This window comes from Anolis sagrei, chromosome 10, assembly GCF_037176765.1.
Source record: "Anolis sagrei isolate rAnoSag1 chromosome 10, rAnoSag1.mat, whole genome shotgun sequence".
Lineage (NCBI taxonomy): Eukaryota > Metazoa > Chordata > Lepidosauria > Squamata > Dactyloidae > Anolis > Anolis sagrei.
Genome location: NC_090030.1, coordinates 7,544,393 through 7,571,120, shown reverse-complemented (window position 1 = coordinate 7,571,120; position 26,728 = coordinate 7,544,393). Strand labels below are relative to the sequence as shown.

The 26,728-nt window shown below is 41.1% G+C and overlaps 1 protein-coding gene across 2 annotated transcripts in view; it reads right to left on the bottom strand.

Moving 5' to 3' along the window:
* Positions 1-26,728, bottom strand: part of PCDH11X (protocadherin 11 X-linked) — a 621,910-nt gene that overhangs the window by 75,758 nt on the left and 519,424 nt on the right. For both annotated transcript variants that reach the window (XM_060756393.2, XM_060756394.2), the window contains one exon: positions 12,021-12,219. In XM_060756393.2, coding sequence (XP_060612376.2) covers positions 12,021-12,219 — 199 coding nt within the window. The remainder of the gene's footprint in view (positions 1-12,020; positions 12,220-26,728) is intronic.

The window sequence follows — 26,728 nt, the reverse complement described above, 5'->3', positions numbered from 1 at the left end:
TATCATTTGCTGCTAACTACAGATTAGCATATTTGATCCCAATACATTTTGAGGTTTTTTTGTTTCACATTCGGAAATAAGAATGAAGGCAAGCAATTTTAAAAAAAATGTAATATGCCTGATGAAATGAGATGGGGGTTTATTGGTAAGTTCATTTTTTTAAAAATGGTTAAGAATATGGTAGTCTCTCCCAGCTTTTTTCGAGGTGTATGGCCATGCTCCAGAAGCATTCTCTCCTGACGTTTCACCCACATCTATAGCAGGCATCTTCAGAGGTTGTGAGGTCTGTTGGAAACTAGGAAAACTGGGTTTATATATCTGTGGAATGTCCAGAAAGAACTCTGCAAGTTTCTCTGTAGTTCTTAGGAAGCTATTTCTTGATTTAAGGTGTTGGCTTGCTGGCTAATATCCCCTCCTGTAATGTTTTATCATTAAAAGTAAAGGTAGTCCCCTGACATTAAGTCCAGTCATGTCTGACTCTGGGGTGTGGTGCTCATCTCCATTTCTAAGCCGAAGAGCCAGCGTTATCCGTAGACACCTTCAAGGTCATGTGGCCGGCATGACTGCATGGAGCGCCGTTACCTTCCCGCCGGAGCGGTACCTATTGATCTACTCACATTTGCATCTTTTCGAACTCATAGGTTGGCAGAAGCTAGGGCTGACAGCGGAAGCTCACGCCGCTCCCCGGAATCGAACCTGCGACCTTTCGATCAACAAGCTCAGCAGCTCAGTGCTTTAACCCACTGCGCCACCGGGGGCTCCGTTTTATCATTAGCTTGAGGAAATATTTCAGAGACATTTGGATTCTCCCCCACATGCACATACACAATAATATAGTAATACATTACTATGCTGTTCATTCGTTAAGTCATTTCCGACTCTTTATGACCTCATGGGCCAGCCCAAGCCAGAGCTTCCTATCAGCCGTCACCACCCCCAGCTCCTTCAAGGTCAATCCAGTCACTTCAAGGACTCTTTCTTTTCCCTTCCCTTTCCCCCAGCATCATTGTCTTCTCTAAGCTTTCCTTTCTTCTCATGATGTGGCCAAAGTACTTCATCTTGGCCTCTACTATTCTTCCCTCCAGTGAGCAGTTGGGTTTTATTTCCTGGAGGATGGACTGGTTGGATCTTCTCATGGTCCAAGGCACTCTCAGAACTTTCCTCCAACACCACAGCTCAAAAGCATCTCTCTTCCTTCGCTCAGCCTTCCCTACATTACTATATTACATTTTAAAAGGGGGAGGGGATTAAAGTGGAATGAAAAAGTAACCTCAAACCCATGGGTAAAAGAATTACTTTTTTTGGTGGTAACCATAGTACCTCAGCAGGTTAGTACTTCTAAAAACAAAAGCTTCTGAAACACTGATATCCATATATATACTTGCCTTTGTGTTGTTGGACACTTTCATGGTTGAGACCACTGGGTTGCCGTGAGTTTTCAGGGCTGTAAAGCCATGTTCCAGAAGCACCTAATCACCTCTCAACCAATGAATTTCCCAAGCAGTAACAAGTCAAAATTAAAAACTGTCAGGCCATCAAATGCTAATCAAGGTGACAAATTGAAACATTCACACTTACCTCCAATGGACAAGAGTTCTTTCTCCCACCCGGGACCTTTCACAGATATATAAACCTCATTTTCCTAGTTTCCAACAAACCTCACAACCTCTGAGGATGCTTGCCATTGATGGGGGTGAAATGTCAGAAGAGAATGCTTCTGGAACATGGCCATACAGCCCGAAAAAGTTACAACATCCCAGAAGCAAAGCAATCCTGAAATTTTCTTTAGAAGCTTCAGAAACTAATGGGTTGGTCATTATAATAATTTCTGCTGAACTTTAGTAATTTGTGCCATACAGCTTGAAAAACTTACAACCACCCAGTAATATTACTGTCTTCTTTGTCACTCCCGATCCCCAAAGTGCAAAAAAAATTAATAATAATTAAAATTACGGTTGAAGGAAACATTGTATTTCAAGGAGAGATGTGTTTTGAAGCATGCTCAGATAACTTCAAACAAATATAGTAAAGGAAAGTGTTATTTGCCAAATCGTTGTCAGAGAGATCTGTGCTTGAGAATGAGGTCTGAAGGCAGACTTTATTTTTAGACAGACTCTAATTTTGCTTCGAACGAACACCGAGGAGCCTGCTTTGCAAATTGCATTGCGTGGCCAACGATGGTTTCTTTTCATCGGAAAGGACGAAATAGAATGGAAATTGGCTCCAGGTTTATTCCGCCTTGGCTTTCCTTTCCGCTCATCCGAGCCCCTTCTTCAAACTCTCGGCCTGCTGATTATAAGTACACTTAACAAAACAGAAATCAGCATGAACTTCACCAGTTGCTTTTGGAGAGGGAAAGTTCTTAGCTCAGCATTTGGGCTCCCAATAGGCTTTTAATCAAGGTTATGGAAAAGTCCATAAACTTTCTGCTGAATATTTAACAAGCTGGAGGTCAGAGAAGATGCAGCACTGCCAAGGACAAGTAAAATGAGATTGCAATCAGAAGTGGAGTGGAGAAGACCCAGCGTTAAGCAGGTCTTTGTCTCCGAGATAATATCTGGCAACACAAGTATCAGGCAGACAATATTTTAACCCCCTTCTCAGGTTTCTTTTGTGAGACTTAATTTTCCGAGGATAAGCTGCCAATAAGCAAAAACTGATGAATAGAATGTGGTAGGTCGATTGATTTTAGTCTCTGGCTCTTCTTCAAAAAATCCTGATTGAAACCGAGCCTTCACAATACGAGTCAGAATGAGCTCTAACCGCAGAATTACAAGCACACCTTTGTGTACTTTATTTTTCAGCACATAAGCAATTTTTTAAAAGTCTGGTTTCGAGGGATAATAAAAGAATCAAAGTCAAATTTTATGGCAAACATCTAGAATGTAGACATTTCTCCGGCATTAGCTCGAAGCAGCGTATTGAACATCAGCTCTCATTTCTTCAAAAGGAATCAGACGTGGTTCCAGTTCACATAGTTCCAGAAGCACTCTCTCCTGACATTTCAGGAGACCCCACAACCTCTGAGGATGCCTGCCATAGATGCAAGAAGTGTTGTTGAAAAACAACAGAGAGGAAACAATCTGGGACATCTAATCACCTCTCAACAAAAGATTGCCCCAGGCACTGCCAGGCCATCAAATGCTAATCAAGGTGGTCAGTTGAAACATTCACACCTAGGTTGTTGTAGGTTTTTTTCGGGCTATATGGCCATGTTCTAGAGGCAGTGAGGTTGGTTGGAACTAGGAAAAAGGGTTTATATATCTGTGGAATGACCAGGGTGGGACAAAGGACATTCCACAGATATATAAACCCTTTTCCCTAGTTCCAACAGACCTCACTACCTCCGAGGATGCTTGCCACAGATGTAGGCGAAATGTCAGGAGAAAATGCCTCTAGACCATGGCCATATAGCCCGAAAAAAACCTACAACAACCCAGTGATGCCGGCCATGAAAGCCTTGGACAATACATTCACATCTAGCTCCAGCAGACAAGGATTCTTTGTCCCACCCTGGTCATTCCACAGATATATAAACCCATTCTCCTAGTTCCAACCAACCTCACTGCCTCTGAGGATGCCTGCCACAGATGCAGGCGAAACATCAGGAGAGAATGCCTCTAGAACATGGCCACATAGCCCGAAAAAACCTACAACAACCCAGTGATTCCGGCCATGAAAGGCTTCAACAATATATTGTTGAATGCTTTCAACAATGATTCCCCCAAGCAGTAAGATGCCACACCTTGAAACTGCAAGGCCATTAAATGCTAATCAAGGTGGCCAATTGCAACATTCACATCTACCTCCAACAGACGGGTTCTTTCTCCCATCCTGGACATTCTACATAAAAGGCCATAACTGTTGTCAAAGGCTTTCATGGCCAAAATCACTGGGTTGCTGTAAGTTTTCCAGGCTGCACGGCCATGTTCCAGAAACATTCTCTCCTGATGTTTCACCCACATCTCTGGCAGGCATCCTCAGAGGTTGTGAGGTCTGTTGGAAACTAGGAAAATGGGGTTTATATATTTGTGAAATGTCCAGGGTGATAATCCACCATGATCCACCTTGATTACCATTGAATGGCCTAGCAGTTTCAAGGTCTGGCTTTTCACTGCCTGGGGGAATCTTTCGTTACCAGTAGTAAAAAAAAAACCCTCTAAAATCATAACAGTATATAGAGAACAACACTCAAAAACAGGGGAATTCCAGTCAAGAATTAATCAGGGCGAGCTTATCACCTCCCAACAAAGGATTCCCCCAGGCAGTGAAAAGCCAGACCTTGAAACTGCAGGCAAGAAGCAGACATTCGATGCTAATCAAGGCGACCTCATGGAGACCTTCAACTCATGGAGACCTTCAACCAGGCTAATCAAGGTGGCAAATTGCAATATTCACACCTCCCTCCAACAGACAAGAGTTCTTTCTCCCACCCTGGACATTATTCCACAGATATATAAACTGCATTTTCCTAGTTTCCAACAGACCTCACAACCTCTGAGGATGCCTGCCAGAGATGTGGGTGAAACATCAGGAGAGAATGCTTCTGGAACATGGCCATGCAGCCTGGAAAACTTACAGCAACCCAGTGATTTTGGCCATGAGAGCCTTCGACAACAGTGATGGCCTTTTATTTGTAATAAAACAAACTGGGATACAACAAAAGTTGCCCTTTATCTTTTTAAAGCATCTAAATTCCTAAAAGGAGATTAGAGTATATTGAACAGATTGGTATACAGTGGAAAGGAGATGAGGACATCTGACGTATGCGCCTAAGATTAAGGTACATTTGATTACAGGTTTACTTGTATATTTACATTTTGACTCGGACTAGATTTATACTGTATGCTGTGTTTATGTTGTCTGTTTTGATAAGGCCAATTGGCTGATCAATAAAATAAAAATAATTGTTTTGTTTTTGTGCACAGGTTAAATATTCTTTATGGTATATAGTCTCTAGAACTTTTCTTGTCAAGTTATCTGTACTTGCATAACTTGTTTAGACACACCAAGTTGATGTTAAATATCTGACATTCAGGGACCTTTATATATTTTTATCCACCATCAGAGGAGGATGACTAAAATGATCCAGGGTCTGGAGAACAAGCCCTATGAAGAGCAGCTTAAAGAGCTTGACATGTTTAGCCTGAAAAAGAGAAGGTTGAGAGGAGACATGGGGATGAGACCTCCATTTTGGAAAGCCCTCCTGCTTTCTTTAGTATAGAAAAAGCCTCAGATGTGCTGGTGGCCAGCTAGGCAGCTCGGACAAGCCATTGTGAGTACGATTGAGATTGGGGTTGAGGTTACCCTCTCGCCTTGGAAACTGTCGTTGAGCTCAGATAGAGAAAGACGTGCTCTTTCTAAAGGACAGTAGCTCAGTGCTGGGACAGGGAATATCTCCGGATTTCTCTGCCATTGAGAAAGGCTCAATTACTTCATCTCCAAAACTAATCTTGAGCTTAGATAGGTCATGAGTTCGAAGCCAGCCCGGGCTGGAGTGGGTGTCCAGCCATTGTGTAGCCCGTTGTCGACCTTTGCAACCCGAAAGACAGTTGCATCTGTCAAGTAGGAAAATAAGGCACCACCTTGTGTGGGAGGCTAAATTTAACTAATTTATGAGGCCATAAAGAAAGAAGACTCCGGGGAATGTGGAATGCGGAAGAACTTCATCGGTGTCGTTGATGGACAATGAAAAGCAGCAGATCCCCTGGCGGCCAGAAAAAAAGTTAAATAGCCTTTGTCTGTTAAATGTTGTTTGTCAAACTGGCATTGAATGTTTGCCATATATGTGTTTACTGTAATCCGCCCTGAGTCCCCTGCGGGGTGAGAAGGGCGGAATATAAGAACTGTAAATAAATAAATAAATAAATAAATAAATAAATAAGACCTGCTCTTTCTGAAAGATAACAGCTCAGGGTTAGGGTAAATGATCCCAGGATTTTTTCTACCATTGGGGATAAGTTAACTCAGTAACTGAAGGAAAAAAGGAAAGAAAGAACATCTATATGGTTTCCCAAATTGACTGTTTGTAACTTCATCAAGCTGTGCCAAGTCTGTCAAGGACTTTGTAAAATAAATGTTCTGTTAATGTTCAATTCTGGACTGGCCTCAATTGCTGAGAATCTGGAGCTTCTAAGAAAGGCACCCGCGGTTCACCCAGATAAAGAGAGAAGCACATCTTAGTTTTAACTTCATAGTGTCTGAGTGTGATGGCACAATAATTATGTGAGAGGAAGTCATAGGGAGGAGGGAGCAAGCTTGTTTTCTGCTGCCCTGGAGACTAGGATGCAGAGCAATGGCTTCAAACGACAGGAAAGGAGATTCCTGAACATTAGGAAGAACTTCCTAATGTTCCTAACACCTTCCTAACTGTGAGAGCTGTTCAGCAGTGGAACTCTCTGTGCCAGAGTGTGGTGGAGGCTCCTTCTTTGGAAGATTTAAGCAGAGGCTGGATGGCCATGTGTTGGGGGTGCTTTGAACACGATTGTCCTGCATCTTGGCAGAATAGGGTTGGTCTGGATGGCCCACCAGATCTCTTCCAACTCTTTGATTCTAACCGAAACCAGGTACATGTCTTCAATTCCCAAACCCAAAACTCGACACAAAAGTTGGTGATAGGACAATAACCATGACGTACTACCTATAAATTCAAAATTACAACACAGATACTAATAATATCTAAAATGATCACCAAGCAATGGGATTTTGGCCTGTTTTATTTTTGATCAGCAGCTTTCCATGCCATAATTCAAACTAATTTTGATAACGCTGACTTGACTTGCTCTAGTCTTGTCCAGGGCATTGAAACTCCGATGGAAATAACTGTCTGTGTTATGCTATTAAGAACTCTGTCTATAATTATAATTATTGCGAGAGAATCTAGAAATGGTGTGCACTTGACTTTGGCCTGGGGATAAAAAACGGTCAGTTCACAATCAGCAGTTCATGGTCCTGTCAAAATGAGCTTTAAGTGCTAGAAATTAAACCACAAGATGCTCCTTCTAAAAGTTATAATAACATAAAAAGGACTCAAATGTGTTGCTTTGCCTTTTAGTATTAATTGATTTAAACTGAATGTCTCAAACAAGCTGAAGTGCAATTATTCTGCAACTTTCACACTTCTCCATTTCTCTGGAGGCCACGTTGAGCATTTCTGGGTGATTTTTTTTCATGTCAGGAGCGACATGAGAAACTGCAAGTCGCTTCTGGTATGAGAAAATTGGCCGTCTGCAAAGATGTTGCCCAGAGGACATTGCCCGAATGTTTTGATGTTTTACTATCCTTGTGTGAGGCTTCTCTCATGTCCCCACATTGGAAGCTGGAGCTGACAGAGGGAGCTCATCCACACTCTCCCTGGATTCAAACCTCTGACCTGTTGGTCTTCAGTCCTGCTAGAACAAGGGTTTAACCCATTATGCCACCAGGAATAAAAATCAAAGAAGAAAAAAATATATAAGAAAAGAAGAATAGGAGGAAATATGGAACAAGAAACTAAAATATACGAGTGCGATAGATTTAAAAGAAAATTGGATAAAAATGGCATATAGATGGCATCTGACACCACAAAAAATTGGAAAGTATTACAAAAATACAAACACAAAATGCTGGAAATGCAGGGAAATAGAAGGTTCATATTTCCACATGTGGTGGATGTGCAGTAAAGCCAAAAACTACTGGGAAAAAAATCACAAAAATATCTATATCAATAAAAATGTAATGTTCGTTTGTGGGATTAACGTAACTCAAAAACCACTGGATGAATTAACATCAAATTTTGACACAAGACACCGACAAACTCAAGGAGTGACCATTACTCAAAAAAATTGAGTTTGTCATTTGGGAGTTGTAGTTGCTGGGATTTATAGTTCATCTACAATCAAAGAGCAAAGAACTCCACCAATGATGGAACTGAACCAAACGTGGCACACAAGCCAAGCTGAAGACTTGGATGATGCCTTCCTGGAATAAAGAACCACACATTTGGATAGGAGAGATGTAGTAGTATTAGGAGATTTCAACTATTCTGCTATTTGTTGGAAGACCAACTTGGCCAAGAATATCAGGTCCAACACATTTCCCCATGTCTCCTTTCTCAAATGCATTTTCTTCTTTGCTGGCTGTGTTGAAATATTGAGACTGATAGTTGCACAACCAAAATGCAAAATGTGTAAATGTGTATCCTGCTCAACAATGACACACAATCTGAAGTTAAAGCAGAAGTAATGCAGGAGATAGCACTGCTGTCATTTATTGACAATGTTAAAATACCAAAAGAACTAAAAGAATTAATAGCCAATCTGGTAACAGCAGCAAGATTATTAATAGCTAAAAAATGGAAAGAAGGAGGGGAGTGCCAATTGGAAGAGTGGTATAGGGAGATCTGGGACATCGCAATAAATGATAAACTGACAGGAAACATTAAGGTTAAAAGAGGATTATCAAAAAAAGATGATTTTGGGAAGATCTGGGGGAAATTGATAGAATATGTATATATAGAAGGTAAGGGTACCAAACCTGTAATAGAAACAACTGATTTTTGGAAATAAGTATTGTAATTGGCTGGTCGGGGGTGAAGGGTTAGCACTGGGTGATTGGATGTAATGAAGCAGGAGAATGAAATATTATAGGTATCAAGACATACATGTTCTGTACAATTGTCAATGGAAAGTGATAAGTATAAGAATGTTTAAATACCGAATATGTTAAAGCTACAATAAATAAAAAATTATTATGATAAAAAAAAGAAAAGAAAGCATAATGTTGATGTACACATCCTCATTTTAAAAACATACCATTGAATTGCAAAAAAAGAAAAAGAAAAAAGGACTCTGTTATGAGCAGAGGTTGGGAAATTACCTTTTCAAATAATAGTATATTATAGGCCTGGGTAACAACGGAAAAATTTGTTTCTAAAATCGATTCGTTTTTTGGGGTCTTTTGCGTTTCGATATTTAAAAGAATTCCAAAATTTTCCTTAAAAAAAGTTCGATATTTACGAAATTTCGTAAATGGTAAAAAAATTACAAAACATTAATGAAACAATAACGAATCGATTCGTTAATGGCGGCTGCGATCGCGCAATATGCTAAAAAAACTTCTGAAGCTTCCCTCTCTCTCTGTTGTTGACTGTTGGTGTGATATTATATTTTTTTTTCACTAATTAAACAAAAAACAACTATAAAACTTGCCCCAGACATGTGGAAATAATAACGAAACGACCTCAAACCAATAACGAAACGAATACATAACGAAATACGAAGCATTTACGAAACGAATTGAAAAATTCGTTTCGTTTTTAAGTTGCTCCAGAATGGTTCTTTATCGCTTCGTTATCAAAAAAAATAACGAATTTTTAACGAATTACAAATTAACGAAACGAAACCGCCCAGCCCTAGTATATTATATAACACATTGCACAACAACCAGAAGTACTGCATTTTGGAAAGTGTAATAGGATTTTTTTTTTAAAAAAAGTGCATTGAATTGCTCATTGCATAATTATTTTCCCATGCTTTTAATGAAAATGTAAGAAAATGACCTGATTTTTTTTAAAAAACCCTCAAAACATCACCAAACATTTTAGTGCTACATGTTATCATTATCTAAAAGTAACATTACTCGTTTATCATTTGCATAAACAAATGTTTGTTTTCATTACCCTCAGAAGTAACAGTTGGAACATGATACATTTTTTTGCTATGAAAATAAATCCCACATTTATGTAAATATTTTTTCACAATTGCTGCTTGTATCCTTGAATACGACAGGATTGTTGTGTCTTCTTTGTCATGGTCCAAAAGTAATGTTACTATACGCTAAGTACAATCATTTGGAAGTCGCTATTTTTATCTGAATTTCAAAATAAAGACTAATCAAACAGATAAGACCAATACGTTACATTTACAAGAAAACTTTTCAGGCAGACAGATGACCTGTTCTGCTTTCAGTGACTGCAAAAGGAATCTAATTTCTATCAGCTTAAGTTCTCATGAGTATGGAAACAATGAATGTACATAATACGCATCTTCTAAAGCACTGTGGATCAAGACCCCAAACGAGGTCTCCTGAGCTTGATGTTTGGGTCACAAAATACTTTGCAACAGTAAAACGTTTCTGAATGCCACCTAGTGACTGTTTTAGCCATTTACACAAATCCCTTAGCCACAGTATGTACAGTGTTTCCTCACTACTTCGTGGACTCACTGTTTTGTGGTTTTTCAAAAAATATGAATTTAAAATATACAAGTAGTGAGGGAACACTGTATACCTGTTATCAAAGTGTGTTGTTTCTCCAACGTAGATGCTGCCACAGACTTCATGGGCATGTTTAGCCTGAAGAAGAGAAGGCTGAGAGGGGATATGATAGCCATGTATAAATACGTGAGAGGAAGCCACAGGGAGGAGGGAGCAAGCTTGTTTTCTGCTTCCTTGGAGACTAGGACGCAATGGAACAATGGCTTCAAACTACAAGAGAGGAGATTCCATCTGAACATGAGGAAGAAATTCCTGACTGTGAGAGCCATTCAGCAGTGGAACTCTCTGCCCCGGAGTGTGGTAGAGGCTTCTTCTTTGGAAGCTTTTAAACAGAGGCTGGATGGCCATCTGTCAGAGATGATTTGAATGCAATATTCCTGCTTTTTGGCAGGGGGTTGGACTGAATGGCCCTAGAAGTCTCTTCCAACTCTTTGATTCCATGATTCTATGATTCAGTTGGACAGAGCGGAAGAATGACTCTCATGCTGCCCTGGGGAGGGGGGAACCCAGGAACCCCTTGGTAGTGACGTAGCTGCACAGGAAGTGATGTTTACATGTTTTCTGGAAGCCGGAAGCATCACCCTGGCTGGTGGAGGTGGTGGGCTGGGAGAGAGGTGTGTGTGTGGCTGGCAAAGTGCCCCAACATTCCCAGAACCTAGCTGAAGTGGTGCCGGCGAGAAGTGTGGAGAGGGCCACCAAGGCAGCTTCCACTGGAGCTTCTTCCTCAGGTGACCAGGTGAGAGCCCCAAGCCAATGAAGAAGCAAGGAGGGAGGGAGAAGGGTGGCTCCAGCAAGGGGAGGGGGGAAGAAGGGAGGGAAGGAAAAAGAGGAGAGGAAAGAGAAGCCAAAGGGATTGAGTGAGTGAGAGAGAAGGGGGAAAGGGAGAGAAGAGTGGGTGGAGCCACTAAACAGTTCTGGCCCAATTTACCTGTCCGAACGCATCTCCCCTTATGAATCATCTAGGACTTTAAGATCATCCGGAGAGGCCAAGCTCTTGATTCCACCCTCATCACAAGTATGTTTGGTGGGGACGAGAGACAGGGCCTTCTCTGTGGTGGCCCTTTGGCTATAGAACGCCCTCCCTAAGAAGATTAGATCGGCTCCCTCACTCTTAACGTTTTGGAGACAAGTTAAGACATAGTTATATGAGCAAGCATTTACAAATGCAGAGTAACTGACATAGGAAATGGAATCACTCGACAATGCAATTTGGACAACTAGGAGACGCTGCTGATAAAGATGTTGGTTTTTATTGTTTTTATTGCTTCTGTTGTGGTTTTATACTGTTTTAATGTTTCATTTGTATTTTGTTGTAATGTGTACTGAATTGTTGGAAACTGTCTTGAGTTGCCGATAAGGCTGAGAAAGGCAGTTTACAAGTATAGTAAATAAATAAATATTAATAATAATTGGAGGGGGTGGTCCTTTGCCTCACACGCACTGAGGCATATATCATCCCTACTTCACGGATTTTCACTTATCGCGGGTGGTCCTAGAACGTAACACCCGCGATAAGTGAGGGAACACTGTATTGCTTTCAGCCGAGTCTGCAGAAAACACAACTACACTCCAATAAAAAGGAAAATCAGCCTGTTTATCAAGCTCTGTAAATGCTGACTTATTATCAGTAAATGTTTGATTTTTATAACCATTTTATATATCTATCTACCTGGGATCCTGAGAAAAATTACTTAAATGGGTCACGAGTGGAAAAGGCTCAAGAAGCCCTGTTCTAAAGTAACTATGGCAAGCTACAGCAAACGTACTTGATTCTGGATCTGAGTTGCCATCTCCTTCTGTCCGGCTGTTGGGCGATGTCTGTTCGTAGTACTCTTCTTGCGGAAAACCAAGGGGCAAAGGATGTGACGTGCTTGCAGTGCTGCTGGGTTCGTGGTCTCCTACGCCGCTGTCACTGCAACTTTCCTGAGAACCATCTGGCAGGTGAAATGTAACCCGGCGCTGTGACTGGAAAAGAGGGAAGAAAACCACAGCGTTCTAGCAGTGTTCCCAACAAACAGATGAATATATCCAACGGCAGAAATGCATCAAGTCAATAAAAAGAAAGGGCATGTGATCTTTTCCTTGTTGGCTGTGTATATATTTTAAGCTTCAAATAATATTTCAGCTTTACCTAACTTCCTTATAAACATTATAAATCCCAGGGTCTACAAAGAATACCACTTGTACATAAACAGAAGTCTTCAAGCATTGATGTTGTTCTATCAGATTTATGAGTTCATAGAAAATTTAATCTATATACATAAAAATGTAATGTTTGTTTGTGGGATTAACATAACTCAAAAACCACTGGATGAATTGACACCAAATTTGGACACAAGACACCTCTCAGGACAACGAGTGACCATCTATATATATAAAAATACTCTGTGCGTAATGAGTACCTTAAAAACAAAAGAACCAATGAATGAAATTGCACCAAATTTGGCAACAAAACGTCTCACTACACAAGGAGTGACCATCACTCAAAAATTTATGATTTTGTCATTTGGGAGTTGTAGTTGCTGGGATTTATAATTCACCTATAATCAAAGAGCATTCTGAACTCCACCAACGATGGAATTGAACCAAACTTGGCACACAGGACTCCTCTGACCAACAGAAAACACTAGAAGGGTTTGGTGGGCATTGACCTTGAGTTTTGGAGTTGTAGTTCACCTACACCTAGAGAGCACTGTAGACTCAAACAATGATGGATCTGGACCAAACTTGGCACGAATACTCAATATGCCCAAATATAAACACAGATGGAGTTCGGGGGGAATAGACCTTGACATTAGGGAGTTGTAGTTACTGGGATTTATACTTCACCTACAATCAAGGAGCATTCTGAACCCCTCCAACGACAGAATTGGGGCAAACTTCCCACACAGAACCTTCATGATCAACAGAAAATACTGTGTTTTCTGGTGGTCTTTGGCGGCCCTTCTGATGCCCCCTCACAACCCTCTCCAGAGGTCCCGAACCCCAGGTTGAGAAATGCTGCCTTAAGGGCATCCGGTCCAACTCCCTTCACCAGGGCAAGAAACATAAAGCCCTCCTGACAAAGAGCCACCCAGCCATTATCACACACACACATATGTATAAGACGGATGCACTATCAAAGATTTGACAGGGATCCCTAAAGAAGGACAATTATATGTTGTATGTTCCAGAGTAGGCAAACCAGACAATCTCTACATCAACACTGCCAAAGAAACAGCAAGAAATACTGTTTACCCACAAACAGAAAGAAATTACATATCTTAGAAACCAACACTTTCTCATTGCTTTATTATCCAGATCAACAGACTGGGCCACAGCAATGCGTGGCAGGGGACCACTAGTTACTCATAAAAATACTGAAAAACACAGCAGAAGGGACTGAAAAGCAAAAAAACAAAACCCATTACAACGCATGCGAAAAACCACATATACACAAATATATACACACACATATACGCACATATATATACACACACAAAACATATATACACAGACTGGGTCACAACGTGTGACAGGAAACGGCTAGTCTATATAAATAAAAATGCAACGTTCATTTGTGTGATTAATATAACTCAAAAACCACTGGCAAATTGACACCAAATTTGGATACAATACACCTAACAGATCAACGAGTGGCCATCACTCATAAAAACACTGAAAAACACAGCAGAAGGGGCTTAAAAAGCAAAAGAAAAACCCCATTACAACACATGCACAAAACCACATATACACAAATACACACACACACATATACACATATATTTATACACACAAAACGTATATACACAGACTGGGCCACAGCAATGCGTGGCAGGGGATGGCTAGTACTCAATAATTTCAAAAAAATTCAGAGCTATGTGTTGATCTAGATATGGCATAAACATTGATAATCAAAGTATCCATCCACAAAGGCAAAACAAAAATCCCAAGAAAGGAGGAAATGAAAAGAATGAAATCTGGTAAAAAAATCTCTTAAAAGATTAACATTGTCATTTTCATTTAAATTTTTAAATATTTCCAAGATACTCTTCTTTGAATGAGTCTCCAGTACACCTAAGCAGTAAAAACAATAGCTTTCATTAGGTTCTTGTGGGTTTTTTCGGGCTATAGGGCCATGTTCTAGAGGCATTTCTCCTCACGTTTCGCCTGCATCTATGGCAAGCATCCTCAGAGGTAGTGAGGTTAGTGAGGATGCTTGCCATAGATGCAGGCGAAACATCAGGAGAAATGCCTCTAGAACATGGCCCTATAGCCTGAAAAAACCTACAAGAACCTAGTGATTCCAGCCATGAAAGCCTTGGACAATACAATAGCTTTCATATTTCATTTGTTTAAAGGTAAAGGTTTCCCCCTGACGTTAAGTCCACTCGTGTCCAACTCTGGGGTGTGGTGCTCACCTCCATTTCTAAGCCAGAGCTGGCATTGTCCGTAGACACCTCCAAGGTCATGTGGCCGGCATGACTGCATGGAGTGCCTTTACCTTCCTGCCTGAGCAGTACCTATTGATCTACTCACATTTGCATGTTTTCGAACTGCTATGTTGGCAGAAGCTGGGGCTAACAGTGGGAGCTCACCCGCTCACCAGATTTGAACCTGTGACTTTATGGTCAGCAATTTCAGCAGCTCAGCAGTTTAGCCCACTGCATCACCAGGGACTCCTTTGTTTAAAAGAAATACCATTAACAACCTTAACTTATTAAATGTGGGTTCCTCTTACTTAACAAAAAGCAGGAGGCCTGATCCATTCTTCCTCACTCTTCCCAAATCTCTTTGAGCAGTTTTCTATGTCTTGAAACCTCTGCAGATGTCACACACGGTTGGAAGGTGGGCTTCACTACACCTTTCATTGTTTGTGAAACTGATCAAAGGTAGATTTCAATGATTTATGAGAAGAAGCCACAAGGATCACCTCGAGATCATTGTAATTCTCTTTCATGCCAAAAGCTATAGCATGTTTGATGTGTTAATAATCACTTTCCCGTAACAACATCTACCAATTAAACTATCATCTTTCACAGTTCTCAACATGAGAAAAGAGCCTCCGAATTGAAATAAAATAACAAATAAAAAGAAAAGGGAGAAGATATCCAAAAAAAATTTAAAGTGTCACAAATATTTAATTCAGCTTCTGAAAGGCAGTTATTGTATGCTAACTAGGTGCCACAATTTGACTTAAAAGTAGCTTTTAACATTTAATGTGCATGTGAGATTTCACGTTGACATATGATGAATTTCAAATTGCTCATAAAAGATACAAAGCTAAGTGTTGCCTGGTTTGTGGGTTGCATCTCCAGGGTTAAGTGAATGCATAGATTCAATTTCCCTCTTTTAGTAGCCAAAATTATGGAAGACAGTGAAACTAATTTACAATTTAGAACATATTACTCTGCCTTTTTCTCAATAAGATCACAGTCAGTTTCTAGAATCAGAGAATTCTAGAGTTGGAAGAGACCTCATGGGACATCCAGTCCAACCCCATTCTGCCAAGAAGCAGGAAAATTGCATTCAAAGCACCCCCCAACAGATGGCCATCCAGCCTCTGTTTAAAAGCCTCCAAAGAAGGAGCCTCCACCACACTCTGAGGCAGAGAGTTCCACTGCTGAACAGCTCTCACAGTTAGGAAGTCCATGTTTAGGTGGAATCTCCTTTCCTGTAGTTTGACGCCAATGTTCCACGTCTAGTCTCCAGGGAAGCAGAAAACAAGCTTGCTCCATCCTCCCTATGACTTCCCCTCACGTATTTATACATGGTCCTCATCATGTCTCCTCTCAGTCTTCTATTCTGCAGGCTAAACATGCACAGCTCTTTAAGCCACTCCTTTCTTTAAAAAAAATTATTAAGGGGTAATGTATTGTCCAAGGCTTTCATGGCTGGAATCACTAGGTTCTTGTGGGTTTTTTCGGGCCATAGAGCCATGTTCTAGAGGCATTTCTCCTGATGTTTCGCCTGCATCTATGGCAAGTGTTGTGACTCAGCGTGTGCCTCATGTATCTACTAGTGGTAGTAGGAGGAAACGAGGCTGTGTTGCCTCGCTGGTCCGCCTGGGTCTTGACAGAAAGCATCCTCAGAGGTAGTGAGGTCTATTAAGGGGTATTTGGGGTAAACCATTTGTGATGATAGAATTTCGTTTAAATAAAATTGGTTGCAAGACTGTAGGAAAGCGGGGGAGATGAGAGGGAGGAGAGAAAAAAGAAAAAGGGGGTAGGAAATAGGGGAAGAGGAAATAGGGAGAGGGAAAGATGAGATGCGAGTAGGGCAGATTTGAATTGCTTTTTGATGTCTCCAACGTGTTTGTGTTCATCCTGACGTCTCCTCCCGGTTGTTCTTGGTTTCTTCCACTTGATCTTTTGAGTGTCCTATGTCGAGGAAGTCTCTAATTGGGGCCCAATCTAGTCTTCTTGACCTGGTCCTCTGTTGATTTCTCAGATAATAGGTTAGGCTGTCCATATTCATAATGTCTAATAACTGAAGTGACCATTCCTCTAATTAGGTATGCCTTTACTCTTCCATTTTCCCCCAAATGTTATCCTTGCTGTAGTTGCCATGTGGAATAGTAGGATGTCCTTATTCTTTTCGACTTTAAAATCTATAATTCCTAGGAGGAAATACTCTGGTTTAAATTCCATATTTATTTCTAGTATCTTCTGTGTTGCATCATGCATTTTCTTCCAAAATTTATTCGCCTTCTTGCATGTCCACCATAGATGAAAAAAAAGTGCCTACACTTGACCCTCACTTTATCTCCTTTCAGCCTTCTCTTCTGCAGGATAAACATGCCCAGCTCTTTAAGGCACTCCTCATAGGGCTTGTTCTCCAGACCCTTGCTCATTTTAGTCACCCTCTTCTGGACACATTCAACATCTCCCTTCAATTGTAATGCCCAGAACTGGACACAATATTCCAGGTGTGATCTAACCAAGGCAGAATAGAGCATGGGGAGCATGACTTTCCTGGATCTAGACCAGTGGTTCTCAACCTGGGGACCCCAGAAGTTTTTGGCCTACAACTCCCAGAAACCCCAGCCAGTTTACCAGCTGTTAGGATTTCTGGGAGTTGAAAGCCAAAAACATCTGGGGACCCCAGGTTGAGAACCACTGATCTAGACACTAGACTCCTATTGATGCAGGCCAAAATCCCATTGACTTTTCAAGCTGTCACATCGCATTCCTGGCTCATGTTCACCTTCCTGTCCATGAGGACTCCAAGATCTTTTTCACACATACTGCTGTTGAGCCAAGCATCGTCCCCCATTCTGTATCTTTGCAATTCCCTTTTTGTCTCCCTAAGTAGAGTATCACTGTCACTTAGGATTCTTTACACAGTTCACAGTCTCGGTTTCAACACAAAAGTTCTGAGATGTGGGTATTTGGAGGGACACTGGTTCTTTTTTTTACCACCAACTGCTGAGTTCATCTAGTACTGAGACTCTTTCCAGACATGGTTTGGAGGACCACAGGCAAGAACTATGAAAAAGCAACTTATGCCCAAGTAAGATTCCCTGTCATCCCATCCACTGAATTAGGAATTAAACCTTCCTTAGGAATGGAAAGAGTATTTAAAAAATATTTACAAAATAATCTTCTTGGAAAAATATACTGAGGAACCCTGAGGAGAAGAACCTTTCAATATTAGACTCATTCTCCAATCCACACATGGTTTATTTTGCACAGAAAACACAATTTTCTGCAAAGAAAAAAGTATTTCAATGCAAAAATATCAATTTATATACACAAATTTCTATTGCCTGTGCAGAAAATACTGATACTACAACAAAGAAGGCAAGTGCAGTCTTCGTTTGCATTAATAGAATCACTGAAAGAAGCACAGATATTTTCTCTATAGTAAAAGTATTTAGGATTGAGGGCTCTTTGTTTTAGTTTCTCGTAATATGCGTTTGAGCTTCATGGCGAAGGATCTTTTCTCCCAGTACATTGAGAACAGTGTGACATTGCATTTTCCATTTGTGCTATATTATTTATGTGTTTTTAAAAGTATCAGTATTTAAAATTAGATTTGTCCAATTGTGTTTCAAACCGGCCCATTTCCCCCTTTCCCATGTGTATGTAAAGATTTGCAGTGGTGTGTACTATTGAATTGCCTTATTTATTGTCCTCTGGACCCTCATTTTATACGGTAACAATTAAGGTTAGATCATTAAGTGCCTGCATGATGAAGTAATATGAACACAGGGGATTCAAAAGAAGTTAGGAGCAGCTGATCAAAATTCGATTTGGTCTTTTATCTTCTTTCCTTCAAAAGCCTTTTACAGTTATATTCAGGAGCACAATTCCACAGATGATGCATTCAACATAATGTTACACATAAATCCAGATGATATTCATCCTTCTTTTGAAGTCAGGAAAAGGATAGTACTTTTCTGTTCCAGCTATACACTGTAAGAAAGTGATGGAGAAGTTGCAATAGCATAACCAAGAAACTCTCCTTCAAGGAAATAATATTAGTTATTTATTGCATGCAGATATATATATATATATATATATATATATATATATATATATATGTTGTAAAACTGGCCCTCAATTATATCTAAAATAGAAGATGAGCTAAAGTTAAACCTGCTGGTGAAAAAACAAGACTGTAGATCTATGCACTAATGCACAGAGATTGGGAAAGCAACAAGATGAGCTTGAAAGCCTAGTTCAGGAAGCTCAATACGACTTTACGGATATAATGAAGATCTGGTGGATTGGAGTATAATGAATGAAGGATATAAACTATTCCAAATGAAGAGATGGGATGGAAAAAGAAGGCGAGTAGCTTATAGATCAAAGACAAATTTACTTGTATAGAAATCCATGTGAGTGATCGGACTTGACCAATTGGGAGTATTTAGGTGAAAAGAAATGGAAAAAAGAAATAAAAACATTGAAGCAGGTGTTTATTGAAAATCATCAAAGAGCTGGGGAGGGGAACACACTGAGGACCCTTCCAGACAGGCCTTTTATTCCAAGATCTCATCCCAGATTTTCTGTTTATCCCAGGTCACTGTATATATTCGAGTATAAGCTGACTTTTTCAGCTCTTTTTTTTTAGGCTGAAAAAATTCCCCCTCGGCTTATACTCGGATCAACGTTATTTATTATTTTTATTACATTTATTATTTTACTCTACTTAACTATTATGATTACATTATTATTATTATTATTATTATTATTATTATTATTTGAAACACAACAGGATGAGTCCATAGCAGACACTCTACTGGCTGTTGCATTGGATCACACGTTGGACACTTCCCAAGTGACTAGCATTGTGCAATGTATCGGCGAATAATACGTGCAGATCCCAGTAAGGTGGCCTTCTGCAGCTGGCAAATGGTAATTTTGTCAGCGCTGATTGTGTTTAAGTGCAGGTCAAGGTCTTTAGGCACTGCACCCAGTGTGCCAATCACCACTGGGACCACCTTTACTGGTTTGTGCCGGAGTCTTTGCAGTTCTATTTTTAAATCCTCATATCGTGTCAGCTTTTCCAGTTGTTTCTCTTCAATCCTGCTGTCACCTGGGATTGCAACATCAACGATCTATACTTTGTTTTATAACACAATTGTTTTAAATTCTCTGTGTTATTGTTTATATGTGAGTTATATTAATTCAACCTCCCCTCCTGAAATTTTTCAGGTTAAAAAAAACCTGGTTTACTCATGAATTTTAACTGGTTAACCAAATCCCCATGCTAAGTCTATGAGACGCAAAAAATTAAGAGTCCCTCCAGAACTGCAAGCACTATCTCAAGCAAATATTGACCATTTATTCACACTGTCATTACTTGCAGCAATAGCCGACGTAGCGAAGCAACCAAGTTGGGGGGGGGGGGGGTTGAATGCTCTCATTAAGGAGGCCAGACTTGGTGGAGGTGGTTGGCAGGGGCGGAGATGCAGGCTATTGAAGGATGCTCTGCCCTCCCCCCCCCCCGTGCTCTTTGCTTCAGCGTGAGCTAGGAGGCAGGTTTCAACACACACCCCCTGAAATTTTCAACCCCCCCCCAATTTTCAACCCTCCCCAAAAAATGTTCTCACTACGGCCCTGCCCATGAGGAGCGGCTTAAAGAGCTAGGCATGTTTGGCCTGCAGAAGAGAAGACTGAGAGGAGATATGACAGCCATGTATAAATATGTGAGAGGAAGTCATAGGGAGGAGGGAACAAGTTTGTTTTCTGCTGCCCTGAAGAGTAGGATGTGGAACAATGGCTTCAAACTACAAGAAAGAAGATTCTACCTGAACATGAGGAAGAACTTCCTGACTGTGAGAGCTGTTCAGCAGTGGAACTCTCTGCCCCAGAGTGTGGTGGAGGCTCCTTCTTTGGAGGCTTTTAAGCAGATGCTGGATGGCCATCTGTCGGGGGTGCTTTGAATGCAATTTTCCTGCTTCTTGGCAGGGGGTTGGACTGGATGGCCGAAGAGGTCTCTTCCAACTCTAGGTTTCTATGGTTTCTTCCTTTCTGTTGAAATTGTCCACTTGCTTCCATGGAGGACGCGGAACAATGGCTTCAAACTACAAGAAAGGAGGTTCCATCTGAACATGAGGAAGAACTTCCTGACTGTGAGAGCTGTTCAGCAGTGGAACTCTCTGCCCCGGAGTGTGGTGGAGGCTCCTTCTTTGAATGCTTTGAAACAGAGGCTGGATGGCCATCTGTTGGGGGTGCTTTGAATGCAATTTTCCTGCTTCTTTGCAGGGGGTTGGACTGGATGGCCCATGAGTTCTCTTCCAACACTATGATTCTATGATTCTATAATTCTATGATTCTATGTTAGGGGTCTGCACTGCATTATTTGAACTGCATTATTTGGCAGTGTACATCCAGCCTCAGAGAAGGACTGACGCTGCCTGAAATTGGGAACTTTTCCTGCTCTTCGACATTATAATTTCCACACCAAGTCTTAAAATGGAGGAAAAGATTGACACATCTGACACGGTTTCAAGTTCCAAAATGAGAGCTACTGAACAAGACAGTTTTATATAAATGTTCAAGTACAGAAGCTTAAACTGGCTTTTGGCCAGCTAGGGTTTCTTCTTATTAGACATACAGTTCTATATGACAGCCAATTTAATTCATTCTGCAGCTTTAAAATGATTGCTGTAGATCATGTTCCAGGAAATGATGCACCCTTGTAGCTCTTGAAAAATGCACTGAATGCCACAGCAGTAATTTTTTAAAATTTTGTTTCTTTCCAAGCTGCACACAAGAAGCTCCCAGATTAATTTATTTTGCACCCATTTCAAAGTCGTATTCTTCAAAGCAGCAATGGGGGAAAAAAGGAAGCAATTAGTTGCTCCTCGGGTCATGGAATCTTATCACCTAATGCTTAATTCAGAGGCTGCAAATGAAGCATGACAGACCGGGTCAAGGCAATCTCAAAACAATAAAGAAAAACACTAGATTACCAATATTTATTTATTTGGTTTTGTTGTCTGGAATTTATACATCATTTAACTTCTAAACGGCTCTGATGAAAGGCTTCCTCTGTTTCCTGTAAGCTCAACGACCTAATTACTGGCTTGCTGATATTTTCAGAACTTGCAAAATATGAGAAAAACAAATTGATTTCAGATACATTTTCTTCAATTCCTTTTCTTAATTGTTTGGAGACGTAACACTGACATTGAAATATAGGTGGGAATCTTGCATCTGCTTACTTTTAACTAAGTACATAACTTTACTAGGCCGACTCTTCTCCTCAAACTTTACGAAACTATCGTTCAACCATGCTCCAATTGCCAACAGAATGGGTCTCTTTCTGCCAATGTGCCCGAAGCCTGATAAAGTAACTTATTTCACTGAATCTAAGACACCATGAGATCTAAGGTGTGTCCTGTTTTTGAAGCTTCGGTGTAAAAAAAATACCTAAAATATATTTTAATATTTCCTCTGCATGGAAAATAACCTTTTTTGTTTGTTAAAACTCAGCTCTGTATTGCAGTCTTTCCTGTGGGGTAAGGAAGGAGTGTGAAAAAACAATGATGGATCTGGACCAAACTTGGCACAAATACTCAATATGCCCAAATGTGAACACTGGTGGAGTTTGGGGAAAATAGACATTTGATATTTGGAGGGCATTGATCTTGAATTTTGGAGTTGTAGTTCACCTACATCCAGAGAGCACTGTGGACCCAAACAATAGTGGATCTGGACCAAACTTGGCACAAATGCTCAATATGTCCAAATGTGAACACTGGTGGAGTTTGGGAAAAACGGACCTTGACATTTGGAGGGCATTGACTTTGAATTTTGGAGTTGTAGTTTACCTACATCCAGAGAGCACTGCGGATCCAAACTGTGCTGTCGCACGCTGGGCCTGTGCATAAGACTGTAGACAGGACATAAATTCTGTGTGCCCAATGGGACACCGGGGCTGTCTCAGATTAAAGGCCCTTGGATTCCCCCAAACAGAGTCTTTAGATTGCTTAAAGTAAGTCCAACAAAGTTCTTTATTGATGAAAACAAACAGGTACTTTCAAGCTTTCTTAACAGTCTATTGGCTCTTGCAGTCTTGTTCACTGGGAACAGGTACTATCTTCTTAACTGTAACTAATGGGGAAATCCTTAACTTCTCATCTAGGCAGTCTGTCTTTGCCTCTGTTGGCATGGAACCCCTACACCTGGTACCAACTTCTTCTGGCTTCCGCGAGCGACCCTTACCAAGCAGAGCTTTGTAGACTTCCAGGGGAAAAGAATTCAGGCTTCCGGTGATGGCTGGCTGAAGTCCTTCAGCAAAGGAGCTGTAAGGCTGTAAAATCCTCGGCCAAGCTGTGGGCTATATAACCCCGGCCAAGCTGTAGAAGACGAAGCTTTCTACAGGAGCTCTTGGTATTATGTCCTGCATGGAAAGCTTCTCTGTGTGGACTGAACCCAAATTGGCTCATATTCCCTCCAAAAAACCAAAAAGGGGGCAGGACAAGGGAACCTAACTATAATTGACAGGTGGCTTGCCCTATCATTGCAGCAAAAAGAAGCCACCTATCTGCAAAGTCCCTGAAACTTAGGACTACAACAAACATTCAATGCAAAGCAAACAAAATTAGAGCTCCTGGTACAGCTGTACCTGCACACAAACAATGATGGATCTGGACCAAACTTGGCATGGATACTCAATATGCCCAAATGTGAACACTGGTGGAGTTTGGGGAAAATAGACCTTGACATTTGGGAGTTTTAGTTGCTGGGATTTATAATTCACCTTCAAGTGTTTAAAAGCAATGCTTTTGGATTTGCAAAGATTAACCATTTACGAGAAACGTTGCTCGGGGGATGCCCGACTGTATTTACTCAGTCTTCGAGGAGGCTCTTTCCGTGCCGTTGCCCATTTTTGGTCAAGATATTTAGCGGTCTGCGTACCTTCTATTTTTATCAGTTTTATACTAATTTATGCAATGCTTTTGATACGAAATGATAACAATAGTTTACCTGCAATCCAAGAGCATTCTGAACCCCACCAATGATAGAATCGGGCCAAACTTTCCACACAGAACCTCCAAGACCAACAGAAAATATTGTGTTTTTTGTACAAAGGAGCAATGAGAACACAGGAGGCTTCCCATACTTTTCGTGCCTACAATGACATGAGTCCAGGGGGAAGCTGGGCAGCTATGCTTTGCCCTGCGGGTGCTGTGGGATGATGGATTCCCCCACTGCCCGTCAGATTCACCATGCTGCCTGATGAATCCCACTGCATTGGGCAACTGAAAGTGATAAGGTCCTAAGTGATTGTATCCATTGCTCTTGCTGATGCTGTACTAATGCAAGTAACCAAGTGGCTGAAATAAGCTCAAGGTTACTATGATTTGGTGTGTATATACAGGGCTGGAATGATTCCTTCATGGTTACTAGGTCTGTGATGGTAAAATTCTCTTTTCTCCCAGAGTGCTACTGCATTACGTCTCCCTTTTATGCTGCATTCTGTCAGTGTAACCTAAAAAAAGTGGATGAAAGACTTAGCCCTGTCTTTTTCAGGGCTAATTATCCTCCCATGTTGAGTGGCTGGATCAAAACTTTAGAAAGTATCTCAACTTATAATAGAGACAATTGGGGATGCAGTGAGATGTTTACTAAACACCTGCCTTGGTAAAGCATCTTTCTGCAACTGAGCTTCAGACATCCCAGCAAAGATGTTCTGACCCAGGTTCAGCCATGAATGCTTGAGGGTCTTAAAGGTCTGCTTCAGAAAAGGGAAGACTCTCTAAAGATGCCCATATTATTCTCTGTCTTAGATTAATATCCAACACAGAGAGTGTCTATTCCTACCAGCTTTTGTAATGCGTAAAAGCCAACTCAGGCATTTTTCAAAAAAGTCATTCCTTCTCTTCCTATCCAAGTAGCATTCAATGTAGAAAGAGGAGATATTTTCCCCGAGGGCTCAATTAGACAAAAGAATAGTGAAGAAGGAAACGAACGGGGGAGAGAAATTAGCTCCAACCAACCTCCTTGTATGCCATCTCTGTTGCTTTCTGCTGTTTTTTGTTGTTTGAAATGGGAATGAAGGAATTCCTGCAGGCAAGGAAGCATGGTTATGTTCACTTTGGTACACCCTTTTATACTTCATGGCGTTGTCTGATTTGGTATTATAGGCATGCAACCATATGCTTGGTGTGAATCAGGTATCGGTTCAGTACCGGCAAGAATTCCATTTCAGATTGGTTTTTATCAGAATTTATTTTTTAAATCACACAATTTTAATGGGAGAGAAAGCAAGAGTGAATAATGTCACTGCCTGTGTCTGATAGGATAAACTACTTTTTTTCCCCGTGTCAGGAGCAACTTGAGAAACTGCAAGTTACATTATTATTATTATTATTATTATTATTATTATTATTATTTAAAACTTTTGTATCCCGATCTTCTCTACCTCCGTAGAGGAACGCAGACCAGCTAACAGCAAGGATTCAATGCTAACAATACAATCTAAAACCTCGTAAATCAACAATAAATTAAAATACATACAGACTAAAATACATAAAAAAATGATTTGTCAAGATAAAATCATGTCCAACTCAGTCCGCATATGTGGTCGATAACTTTAGTCAATTTTCAGTCTCCGCCATTATTCTGGGAATGCCTCGTTCCATAGCCAGGATTTCACAAGCTTCCTGAAGGTCAGGAGGGAGGGGGCAGATCTGATCTCAATCGGGAGAGAGTTCCATAGCCAGCGGGCCACCACAGAAAAGGCCCTGTCTCTCGTTCCCACCAGAAGCGATTGCAAGGGTGGTGGGACTGAGAGCAGGGCCCCTCCAGAAGATCTTAACAGCCTTGATGGCTCATGGGGGGGGGGGGGGATACATTCAGATAGGTAAACTGGGCCAGAACTGTATAGGGTTTTGTAGGTTAAAACCAGCACTTTGAATTGTGGTCAGAAGCTAATTGGCAGCCAGTGGAGCTGGCACAACAGAGGAGTTGTGCGCTCCCTGTACCCCGCTCCTGTTAGTAGCCTGGCTGCCGAGTGTTGGACTAGTTGCAGCTTCCGGGAAGTCTTCATAGGCAACCCCACGTAGAAAGTGTTACAGTAGTCTATACGGGATGTAACCAGAACGTGGACCACCGTGGCCAAGTCAGACTTCCGAAGGTACGGGCGCAGCTGGCGCACAAGCTTTAACTGTGCAAAAGCCCCCCTGGCCACTTCTGGTGTGAGAGAATTGGCCGTCTGCAAGGACGTTGCCCAAGGGATGCCCAGATGTTTTGATGTTTTTTCCATTCTTATGGGAGGCTTCTCTCATGTCTCATTTGAGAACACAGAAATGCTGGACCACACCAACAACCACCATGTCAGACTACACAGAGAAGCCATTGAAATCCACAAGCATGTGGACAATTTCAACAGAAAGGAAGAGACCATGAAAATGAACAAAATCTGGCTACCAGTATTAAAAAACTCTAAAATTATAACAGCTAAACAACAGAGAGGAAAAAACCAGGCACAGATTAACACCTCCCAGCAACAGATTTTCCCAGGCTCAGGCAGGCCTTCAAATGCTAATGAAGGTGATCAGCCAAACATTCACACCTAACTGCAGCAGGGAAGAGCTCCTTGCCCCACCCCAGCCATTCCACAGATATATAAACCCATTTTTCCTACTTCCAACAGACCTCACAACCTCTGAGGATGCTTGCCATAGATGCAGGCGAAACGTCAGGAGAAATGCCTCTAGAACATGGCTCTATAGCCCGAAAAAACCCACAAGAACCTAGACCTCACACCTCTGAGGATGCTTGCCATAGATGCCGGCGAAACGTCAGGAGAAATGCCTCTAGAACATGGCTCTATAGCCCGAAAAAAACCCCACAAGAACCTGTTGTATCATGCTTAATCCTGCCTTTTTACCCTGCTTATGTATAGTTGGATTGATTGGTTATTTATATTGTCAATGTTGTTTGCGCCAGTTGAATTGCTTTCTCAGCTCAATTGTTTGGCTCCATCTCTTCCTGGAGGAGGGGAGTACTTCCCTTTTTTTATTCCACCATCA